At 46.2% G+C, this 12,111-nt stretch overlaps 1 protein-coding gene across 2 annotated transcripts in view; it reads right to left on the bottom strand.

The window, feature by feature from the left end:
• Positions 1 to 12,111, bottom strand: part of LOC136555264 (uncharacterized) — a 59,776-nt gene that overhangs the window by 30,159 nt on the left and 17,506 nt on the right. For both annotated transcript variants that reach the window (XM_066547873.1, XM_066547874.1), the window contains exons 2-3: positions 10,849 to 10,924; positions 9,094 to 9,584 (exon numbers count right to left, since the gene is read on the bottom strand). In XM_066547873.1, the coding sequence (XP_066403970.1) occupies positions 9,094 to 9,584; positions 10,849 to 10,924 (567 nt within the window). The remainder of the gene's footprint in view (positions 1 to 9,093; positions 9,585 to 10,848; positions 10,925 to 12,111) is intronic.

Below are 12,111 nucleotides of genomic sequence, written 5' to 3'. Positions count from 1 at the left end.
GAGGTTATTCAGAGCTCAGGCAAAAATCAGAGCTAAACCCCAGCCCATGCCAAGGACAGCTGTGTTGTTGACAGCCAGGCTGGCTATTCTACCACTCCAAAGCCTGTCTCAAATACAACATTTCCTAGAGTGTTTACTCTAGTCACAGGCTTGGCCTTAAAAGCTCAGCCAGCTTCTGCCTATTGAGCAGTAATGGCTGTTACGCTTTCAAGACTCAGACATGCTCTGGACAAGCTGCTTGCTCTCCGTGTGTGGTGACAAACTGGAGCACAAACACCCAGTATTAATAATTAATCAGCACCATCACATGACTGCCCTGTTCCTGCTGTTACCACTCATACTCCCACCCCCCTCCTTCTTCCCACTCATGGGCAGTGCCCCATGGGAGACTGCTGGGTGCAAAGCACAGCCGTGTCACCTCTCAGACACCAGTGCCCAGCCATGCTGGCAAGGAAGGTGTTTTGGTTCACAGACACAGAGCTAAGCAAAGCCAAGCTCTTTGTTTTCCATTCCTTGCTACCATCTCTTCTTTTTAGTGCTTTGAACAAGTCTATAACCATCTGAATACTAAGCAACAGCAGCCTCTGTTATCTTGTGGCTGCTGAATTCTAAGGGAATTCAACACTTAGCGGTGGTAAAGGAGGAACAAAGAGAAAAAAAACAAACTATCTATCTCTACTGCTTATTTCAGCTTCTTAACCTATACAACACAGTCAGAAAAGCAAGCAGAAAACTGCCACCACCATCAGATGCCTTCTGCACTATACGAGCAATAACCAGACTGTTTCTAAATAGCCATTCACCCTCTCCAGTTTCCTCAAGGCACTTCACTGGCCACCCAAAGAATGAAATTGTAAGGCTCTCTCTTTTCAGAAGTCGCTATCACAAGCAAAAGACGCAACTTATTACGGCTGAAGAGAGATCCATTCACCCACAGACCAAACACAGTTTGGGCAGTGACAGCATATGGTGGAGCCACCCGCAGACTCCTTCTCTCCTCAGGCAAGGATGAGATATTTGTATCACAGTGAGCCACAGGCTGAGGGAGGAGTGGGCAGGGACAGGTATCTGGCCAACTCAACAGCCACACTGGGACCCAGCCCAGGCAGCCCCTCCCGTCCAGACACATCAAGGCTGGGGGAGGTGAGGACAATCCAGCGCTACTGCAGAAGAGAAGAGTGCTGCAGAGAAAGTCCTGACCTTCACTTCAAGCACCATCTCCAAGCTGGTGTTGTTGAAATATATACACAGGTTGCAGCAAAACTTCTTAATCTGTCAGGCTCTTGAGATTACTTGGGCTGAACTCAGGGACTGGGAAACAACATGCCAACATTATCCTCCTACACAGTACTGTGTCAAAACAAGAAAGAAAATATCCTTCAGAAAACCTTATTTGAAAAGGACCAGAAGTCAACACAAAAGAGAAAGAACAGTGATATGCTGCAGGATGGCCACCCTTGGGGATCCAATCCAGCACCCACTCTCTGACTGCTGCTCACACCACATCCAATCACATTTTAACCAGTTGTATTGTTGCTGCAGTTAGGAGCTCTTGGTTTTGCTGAGTGATGTTTCCTGTGGCCAGCTGGCAGCCCATCATAAAACACAGCTAGCAGATATGGAAGACTGGGCTCCTCCTTCAATTAGTTCAGTAGGAATCATTCTATGTGGTGCTTTGAGAGCAAAATGCTAGAGGTCAAAACCCCAACCTTGTCCATTCACATGCAGAGCTTCTGGCAGATGTTTTCAGGTGGAAGTGCTTTACCTCCTTCCCAATTTGCTCCTCCCAGGCTTACCTAACTATCAGAGTCAGACCAAGAGTTCAAAGTCCTACACAGCATCACTCAGGACTTCTCCTTGAGTCACATCCCAAGGCCACATGCCAGTGGTGCCATATGCCCATTTGATCTCCTCTCTTTGGACTGCAGCCAAAGACTCAGCTATAGTCTAATACCTTCTTACCAGGCTTTAGAGCTTTGAGGAAAAAAAGAAAGGCAGCAGGGTTGGGAAGGTAGCCAGCAAGCCTGCCAATCTAAATGATAAACCCTTGGCTTGAACCTCGGGCTCATAATTTTCTGCCACTGGTGCCAGGTGCTATTATTGTCCCTTTGGGAATCTTAATACAACAAAAATACTCTCTCTACCTCTGTCTCTGCCATTCTTAACGTTCCTATTCCACAGATCTCTGCTGCTTCTCAAACTTCAGCCACATCAAATGTCTTTCCTTCATCTTCCTTTTGCTCAACCAAGCTCTCTGGTGCTATCCAAATGACCCTGACCAACCTAATCCCTGCTCTTTTTCATGATTCACAGTAGCACCTCAAGGAACCACATTTCAGATGTCTCAGCATATATTCTAGCTATTGGCTCACCCTCCCTTGGTATTCCAGATGGACATATTCACCAGCATGCAAGCTTCCAGGAAAAGGCAGCAAAATTACACAGCCACATAGCCCAGGAAAGAGAGACAGATAAATACTTCCAGACAGCAGCTCATTTGTCCATCTCCCTCTTGAACTGTTGTCCCTTTGCACATGTTACAAAAACAGAACAAAAATGCACTGAGATAAAAAAAGGAAGGAAAACATCAAAGGAGAAGAACAGAAGCATTTGGCTCTTGGAATGGACTACACATTCTGTGCCAGGGCTCACACAACAATGGAAGAGGTGCAAAGAGAGGTGTGTGCTCAGAATGGAAGTCTGCTAGCAGCACACCTGAAAGGTGAACACAGTATCAACAGATGCCATGGAGTGGACTTGCACTAAAATTAATTCTGTTTTTCAACAATGCACAGAGAACACAGATCATCGTGGAGAAGCTGTTGGCATCCAGGCTGTATAACTTCCTGAGGGCCTCTGCAACCTCAACCATTCTGTGAGAATGCTCTAATCTCTGGTACTCTGGTTGATGCTGAGAGTTCAGGAACAGGACTAGGTTATCCTGCCTGCCTTGCCTTTGGCATTTATAAGCTGGCAGCAAGATGAACCTGACCGCCAGTGAAAAGAAAACAGTCACCTTGCCTCTTCCAGGAGGAAATCATTATGCTTTTTAAGAAGCAGCTAGGCCAAGTTGTACATGGGTTACTCCTCTCTTACATTCCGATTCATCCAGCTGCAGCTGTACACAGGCACTTCCTAATGTTTTTGCATGAATTAGATAACCATCCAGGGAACACTTAAGAGACACAGAGACAGAGGTATTTGCTGCCTGGCAGAGTCATAATCACCTCCTTGGGGCTAGGTGGAGTTCCTCATGATTTCCCCTGCTACTGAGTCTCTCTGCACCTCCCAGACAGCATGTTTTTCTCCCCACCACTGTCAGACTATCAATGATGTCAGCAAACTGACCATCAGCTAGCCAGCACTGAGCCAGTCTTTACAACAGAGATCAAACCACAGGAGAACATCTCCTCAGCTCCTCCAAAGATGCAAAGAACAAGACACCTGTACCATGCCTCATCTCCCACTCATATGGCACACGTCTAGAGTCCCAGAGCCTCCCACCATGGAACTACAACCTCACAAGCAAGCAGACCAGACAATGTCATCGATCATGTTCAGCTCCAAATTTCCTCATGCTAAGACTGCCTTGCAGCAGCCACACACAACATTTGTTTGCTGGCCACTTCAGTGCCAAACACTGTCAGGGTTGAGATAGACAGGCACTCCTGTGCTGGAAGAACAGCTGCTGCAGCATATTTCTGGGGGTGAAAAATTAAAGCAAAATTGCAGGAGGTTAGCAGAAGCAGAATTTCTCATGCTCCGCTGATGCAACCAGTTTCTGCAACACTTTCTTTACTATGTTGCTTCAACAAGCCCACAGACAAAGAACTGCTATGGCCCAACTTCCCGCACCTGAGGGACAAGTTCTGGTACTGGGCCCCTTAAGAATTATGCTCAGCACAGGCCCCTGAACTCCACTCAGTCACTCTGGAAAGAGAGACCCAGGGCAGACTGTGCTGAATCTACCACCAGCACTAGATTTTCTGGCACCCTCTCACCACAGAGAGAAGCTCAGATGGGCAAACAGATGGTAACAATTCTGAAAAGGCCTGGATTCAAACGGGAGGCCAAGAGGTGAAAAGGACTCACGAGCTCACACGTGGAAGCTATCTGGAAGCTATTTGTCAAGTCCTGGAGAGACAGGCAAGGGCAAAACCCAGCTGTGCTAAGGATATGGAAAGCTAACCCTGGAGCCATTAGCAGCCCAAAGCCCAGACCCCAGTGCACCAGGGTCTCACACTGGGGCCTTGGTCACGTGTGGCGAGTGCTGTTCTGCAGCCTCTGTGCAACCAGTAGGGACTCAAAGGAAGTCCTGATGGGGTGCTGATCACCCCCCCAATGCTCAGTCCAACCAAAATGCCAGTACTGAAACATACAGCAGAAAGAAGATAGTTTTGATATCACACAGCTAAACCCAAATTAGCATTCTCATCAGGCACTCTATCCAGTGTCAAGTCAAGATGAAGAGCCACTCGTATGTCTTGCACTGAAACTAGTCACCCACCAAAGGGGGTGCAGAGCCTACAATGAACAATCCAAATGGTAGCCTAGGATGCATTTTTCTCTTCTCAGATAGCCTTTTTCATCCTAGCATCTAATTGCATTTCAAATGCACTAAGCCTCCAAAAGAAAATGGTATTGATGCTCCATAGAGGAAACCAAATAAAGAGCAGCTGAGATCACTTGGCTTGTTCAGCCTGAAGACAAGGAGACTGAAAGGACACCTCATTGCAGTCTAGAACTTCCTTATGAGGGGAAGCAGAGGGGCAGGCACTGCTCTATTCTCTGTGGTGACCAGTGACAGGACCCAAGGAAATGGCCTGAAGCGATGTCAAGGGAGGTTTGGGTTGGAGATAAGAAAAGGTTCTTCACCCAGAGGGTAGCTGGGCACTGTAAGAGGCTCCCCAGGTTAGTGGCCATGGCACCAACCCTGCCAAGGTTCAAAAACCAATTGGACAGCACTCTCAGGCATATGGTGTGATTCTTGCTGCTGTCCTGTGCAGGGCCAGGATTTGAACTTGTGGGTCTTTTCCAGCTCAAGATATTCTGTGAATTTCTGTCTATTCATACAAGCAGGCAAACCACAGCAGAAAGCTATGAGCAAGACATGAAACCTATCTAATCACTTTGCAGCGTACCTAGAATTATACCCATGTACCCATACTCTTTACCTTGTACTTCAAAATTGTGCTTTCCATATCAGGGACCTACCCACACAAAGAATTTGGACTGCTTGTTGTACCACCCCAAAGCTGCTCTCCCCCCAGGAGATCTCTCTCCCTGCAAATGCTACACTCCGACTTCACAAGCTTCTTTAAGTAGATTTCAAAGGTGCTCCTGGCAGTCCCACTGAATGGCACAGGAGGATCCTTTACTTCCTCTCTGTTTACACAACATGCCAAGACCAATTAATCCCCTGGGAATGAGCTCAGCAGCTCCAAGAAGTCTTTGTGACACCCTAGACTTCCTTATGCCTCAGGTGAACCTGGAGCCTTCAACTTTGAACCCAAGGATGTCCCTGCTGTCCCTGACCTTGTGCTCTCAACATTGCCAAAAAAGCCAGATATGCTGAAGTGGTAGCAGCCATGCAGGGTGGCAGCAGGCTTCATTAAATAGCAAGTGGTTGGCAGCAGGGCCAGCATGCAATGATGTGTCTGCCCAGGGACCATGATCAAGGGGTGCCTGGAGAGGGCATTCACTGCAGTAAAGCGAGTGTCTGCACAAGCCAGGGCATTTCTGCCCAATTAAGGGAAAGAATAGAAGCCTTCTGAGCTCATTTTTTAGGCCTTTGGAGAAGTGAAGAAAAGCGCGCACTGAAATATCCTCGCTCGGCCTCAACAGGGAGACACTGGGTGGCCAGCTGACCAGCCAGGGTGGGAAATGCATCTGCCAACAGTCCCAACTCATGTCTGGGACACAGAAGGACTGAATTACTGTACCCTGTGAAGCTGGAGAGGCATAGCCTGGCATCTAACCAAAACAGGGCTTTTTAAACCTGCTCCTGGTACAGCCTTCCCTGTTGCAGGAGGCTGAACTGGAAGGCATGGATGATGGAGATTTCCATTTATTCACATGCTAAGAAAGGACAGCACTTTCCTAACTTTTAAAAAGCACTCTGATTGCCCCCAAGCCACTTGTCTCCCAAATTTGCTCCTCTTTTTTACCAAAAGGCACCAAATCACTGGAATACAGGGACACATTTGGATACCACTTGCCATCAACTCATGGGAGGAAGAAAAAAGACATCCCTACACAGAGCCACTCTACACCTCAACCCTCTGGACCAATATTCCATCACCATCCAACATAAACAGAATTTGATGCAAAGCACTTGGCATCTCTTCATCCACCCTTGAGTTACCCATACCACATCATACCCCCAAAGTGTTTTCTTATCTCACAGCACATTTGCTTCAGGCACAAATTCATCTTGCCTGATACTCTGTCATCTGTCAGCTGCACAGAGCTGCAGGGATGGGAAGTAAGGCTCAGGGATAAGAGTGAAAGCCACATCTGCTACTAAAAAAAAGTCTAGCTGATAAACTTTTCAGCTGCGTTCTCATGGGCAAGCATATGATAGGAAGGATAAGAATCACAAAGCAAGAAAAGCTTGATGTTCAGAGCTCAGATGAAGCCTTAGAGTAGCCTCTTTAATATTAACATTCCTCATATGCATCATTTACCTGACTAAGAAACACAGGATGCCACACACTGCCCAGGCAGCTAATAAGAGCCGTTTTTGTTGGAAAATGGAAACAGACAAAAAACAAACACCCTGGTACCATTTTATAAGTGGGAAATGGGGGCCCTGAATAATTTTCATAGGAGAAATAAGTACAGATAGCAAGCAAAGACTCATCATAAAGCTTCAAGATGTTACTGGCTGAAAGTTAACCAATTAGAGCTATAAAAATACAAATGACCAAATAAAATATTCAGACTGCATCTCACTGTGCATGTGTGTGTCATGTCATGTTGTGCCCTCAGTGCACTTTCTGTCAAATTAAATCCACCAGCTGACTATCCTTTCTTTATAACATGGATTCCACAACCATGGAATGTTAATGACATCCACAGTAAAAATGTTATTTTAAAAACACACTGCCACCTCCACTCCAGGTTTCAACTTCTTTTGCAAAAATCTTTGCCACAATTACTCCAGAAGTGTAGAGAGCAAATGGACAAGGAAGCCAATTATTCTCAAAAGGTTTTCCCAGAAAAAAACAACAGTTTGGAAGCCTGGTATAAATTAGCCCCTAACCTTTATCAATACACTCCTGAAGACAGAGCTGAAATATGCTTGAGGGAGAGCAGGCAGATGCTATGCCTGGCATCCAAATCAGAGAAATCACCTGGGCCAAAAGAAACATTTTCCCATTTTATGTGCACTGTGAAAAACTAGAAGGCTGGGCACAGGCTTCGCAGCTTTCTTCTTCTCTTGTAAGGATGTGAGACTAATTAAAGTCTGTCAGTATCAGTAGAAGATTTGGGTGATGTGAAATGCAAGACTGGGCCTTTTGAATGTTCTGTGAGCCGAAACTTGGCTAGAAGGTTGAAAAGGGGGTGAGGAAAACCGTACTGAAAGCACAAGTCTCTACATTATGTATTCATGGGAGGTATGCTGCCAGCAGGACTGAGAAAAACCAACAATGTAATAGGGAAATAGAAATCTCACTTTTAGGGTTCTCAGAAAATAAATGCATAGTCCTTTCTTTTAGTGGGTCCATCTTGTAGGCTTAAAGGAATTGTTGCAAGCAAGGTTAAAACTACTACGTCCAACAAACCAGAGGCAGTGAAATTCTTTCCTAATGAGAGGAAATTCAGAACTGAAAATAATTGTTTTTAACTTACTGCAACGTACCAGGGCCAGCAGATGTCTGCAGATATCCTTTTAAGCTGACACTACGCCAGTGCAAATAGAAAAATAATGAAGAGACATGAAATACTAACTCTACAGCAAGGCCTTTTGAATCAGAGGCGCCAGATGGGAACTGCACAGGGCAGCCTGCCCCATTTCCCAGGCTCTGCAGAGACAAGGCAAACTTCTAGCATTTCCACACCTCAGTCCCAGGCCAAACTAAAGTCCTGCAAAATCAAGAGTAACTGCATCTAGAACAAACTGTAAGCAGTTTGTGAAATGTTAAGAAGGTAAAAAGCAGTCTATTACATGGCTATAAAACTCCTAGGAGGCATAAAGAGATCTAGGCCCAAGGAGCTCAACAAGTGCAGAAATTCCTATCATCATCAAGTTGACAACCACTTTCACCAAAGGCTCTTTTGATACATGCTGAGCAATTAATTCATTTTTGAGTAAGTGGCATAGGTCAGATCATGGAAGCAGTGGTAACTTGATGAAAGCAAATGCCAGTGATTTTGTTCCTGTGCCATGCAATGAACTGGACAGTACAAGTGCTGCCTTCCTCCTGGTGTAGCAAGAGGACAGCCCAAACACGGCAGGAGCCACCCAAGCAGCAGTGCCTTTACCTCTCAGGAGGGGTATCTACACTTACCCCAATTTATCCTAGACAGACAGCAGAAGTACCCTGAAAGTGTGCCCCAAAGACATGACCACAAGAAGCACCCTATGAATTTACTGATCCTTGCCTGTAGCCCCACATTTCTCTTCACAGAGAAAAGCAAGGCACAAATTCTTCCCAAGAATGTGAAACCTAGAAATATTCTCAGAACATCAGAGAAAGAAAACACAATTCCTATCATTTACTGTACCTCTGTTTGTACAAAAGTAGAATGCAATATGCAGATTGTTTACCCAAAATCATAGTGTTTGGTTTCCTTGGCCCATCAGGGCCAAGAGTGTGTGTGTGTGTCAGGACTATCAAGTGACAGTCATGAGATTCAGTGCAGTGTGTGCAAAGTTGAGTGCTTAGCAGATTCAGTTTTAGATGTATAAAATAATGTAATAAAGTAATTAATTCGCCTTCTCATATCCATAAAGTCCTCCTCATCATTCCTCCTTCGTCGGGGCCCTCACAGCACAGCTATACTCGCCTCAATAAGCCATTTCTGTCTTTGCTTACCATGCCTTTTTGTCAAGCAATGCTGCTTTCCTCACGTGAAGTTCTGCCTTACCTGCTGCATTTTTTCCAGGTCAAGGCTGGGCCTGCTGACCTTATCCCCATATCCCTGTCGATGTCTCTTACAAGGCATGACCTGCTCAAGGCCCGCCCCGACGCTGGTGAAGATTAAAGGCCCGGAGGCCGGGCTCCGCACCAGGGGCTGCAGTCTCTTGGGAGGGGAGGCACTGAACAGCACGGGGCTGGGGCTGGCCTGGAGGCCATCGGCCTGCTCTGCCACGGGCCGGAAGGACATGGCGCACAAGTTCTTCACTTCCTCGTCGCTGGAGGAGGCGTTGTTGCCGTCGCTGCAGCAGGTGAGCCGGCTGACCTGCGACCACTTCCGCTTCTCCGCCGCAAACTCCCGGTTGATGCGCTCCAGCTCCTCCTCCGAGCTGTGCCGGTCAAGGCTAGCATGGAAGAGGGCCCGAACCTTGCAGCATTGGCTATCCTGGTTCTGGAGCTGGTTGGTGGCCAGAGGAGTCAGGGTACAATTCCGTCTTCTCTCTGGTGGGAGGAGGAGATTGAGAAGTGGCAGAGCACATCTGGGTCCCACAGCCTATATAAAATGGGTGTGTTTCCTCCTGACCTGCTGTTTTCATCTCCTCACAAGTAAACTTCTGAACTGTTTCTCCACCTTCTCCTCCCCAGATGAAATGACCCACCCCCCCCCACCGCCCCCCCCAGCTGAATGCTTCCCTTTAGAAGTTTCCAGACCAGACTACTACATGTCACTACATGTCATCCCTTTCAAACCATCACCTGGAAGTCTAGTTCCAGAGAAAGAACACAGATCTGTCACCCACCTCACCTCCTCAAGGTGGAGAAGACATGAGCTTACAGATGTGTTGCTAGGCACTTGCCTCTAGCCAAAAACATTAACTTCTAGTGACCAGTTCTCAGGGCAGACAAGCCAAGTTACACTATCCTAAGCATCACCTTTATGGCTCAAATAAATGAGATCTGGTTTCTGGAAATCAAAGACCTCTATTACAAGACTTGTCACACAAGAGAGCCTGTCTTCATCTAGGCATGCTTTATCTCTTCTGCTGACCATATGGAGCAGGGATCTGAATTCTAACAGGACAAGTCCTGTGGGTCAGGAATTGAACTTCTGCTTCCTCTGCATAAGAATCTGCTTGAACCTGGGCACAGGGCATACACTAATGGCAAACTTAGCATAACTTAAGAGATGCATTTACTACAGATTTCACCTGCAGCTCTAAGCTACTTCATATCAAGTAAAAAAAACAACAGCAGAGCACCTGTATCTTCTCTATCTCTAGACAGAGACTCTCACTAGATGCAAGAATGGGGCTGCACAATACCAACAGTCTAGGAGGATGGGAAAGAGATAATCAAAGAATGAACCCAGGGGAATGAATAAACTGAAGGTTAAAACTCAAAATAGCAAGGATGAGGAAACCCAGAACAAAGATGACACAAGTGCAAAAGCATGGAATAGAAGATAAATTTTTTGTCCCAGCTCTGCTGCTGGCACAATTGTGGACCATCTCTGCCCCATGTCAGAGCACTGGGACTTTAACACATGGTTAACAATGTCTATTTCTGGTGGTAAAAATGCAACTGCAGCATCTGATAACACCAGCCTCTCCCTGTGAGGTCCCAAACGCTTCAAAGGTGACTGATTTAATGCATCTGTTTGTGGTACATTGGGGACTGAGAAGGAGGCACTTGCAAGAGCACGAGTGAAAAGAAAAACTGACTTCAGCCGTAGTATCCCGGGATCCTTCTATCTTCATCCCTTTACCTCTGTCGATCTGAGCAAGTTCCTGGTTCTCTCCCTCAGAGTCATCGCTGTCCTCATCACTTAGGGGATAGGAGATCTAGGGGACAAGGAGAAAGAAAAGGCTTCATCATGAACACTGAATATTGCTGCCCAAGCCACTTCCCCCACCCTCCCCCTCATATCCTGGAGGCATCCACCCCACCTAACCACACACACCCAGCCATAGCACCTTCCTGTGTGCACATCCTCATCTCCCAGCCCCAACCTCCCATCGTATCCTCTTACTTTCAGCAACACAGAACACACAAACTACCGCTGCTTCCACCACAAGAGCTGCGCTGTCAGCTCTTTCCCAAGTACAATGAACATATCCTGCCTTTCACTTCCCAGACATGTAGCTTACAACCATCATGGCCTACCACATCCACATCACGTGGATAACCGAATCTCCAAAATCTCCACTGCCGAGATAGAGACACATCCTGTCAACAGCACTCGCAAGGCACCCACAAATGGAAGTGGCACGTTAGCTTTGGCCATCCTGTGTATGTACCCACACTTCCCCTTTGAAGTTCACACACAATCCACCACAGAACAGACTCACCTTGCTTTTCTACAGGCCAAGCCTGAGGTATTTAATAGAAATAAAAGAAACACAATTTCACAGAAACACAGACAATACTGTTAAGCTGTCCCCTCCAGGAGATAACTTACAGTTATACTGAACACCTTTTAATGCTCTAAGATTAACCACAATTCACATATTTTGTCAATATCAAGACTTTCCAGGAACATCTGCTCTGTGTCAGCCAATGGACTACAAGCCACCTACTCAAAACATGTCTAACACTGAACAAACCTGCTAGCTGCCTCTTGAGAGGATTGAGAGATCTGAAACCAAGCGTTTATAGGTCAGATAGATCACACTGCCTCTGAGTTTCCTACACAGAGGAAATCCTACCTACCTTGCTACTAAAGTGACTTTTGTTCAGCTGCATAGAGCCTACCTGGAAGTTATTAGATCAAACCATTGAGCTACACAGCTTAGTATGTGTCTCTGGCAGCAGCTAAAAGCAAATGAGTCAAAGGAAAATGCAATACTTAAAAGAAACCTTTATAAGAAACAGTTCTGGAACAACATGATCATGGCAAGATGAACTTCACTATTCCTTACACCTTTTTATTCAGAATAACAAACATGGCCATCATTCTTAGCTGCCTCAAAATACTTGCTCACAACAGAATCCAGCAGCAATACGTTTTCAAAGGTTACATGCTATGCTT

Source organism: Molothrus aeneus, chromosome 3 (genome assembly GCF_037042795.1).
Source record: "Molothrus aeneus isolate 106 chromosome 3, BPBGC_Maene_1.0, whole genome shotgun sequence".
Taxonomy (NCBI): Eukaryota; Metazoa; Chordata; class Aves; order Passeriformes; family Icteridae; genus Molothrus; species Molothrus aeneus.
This window is presented reverse-complemented; position numbering and strand designations above follow the sequence as displayed.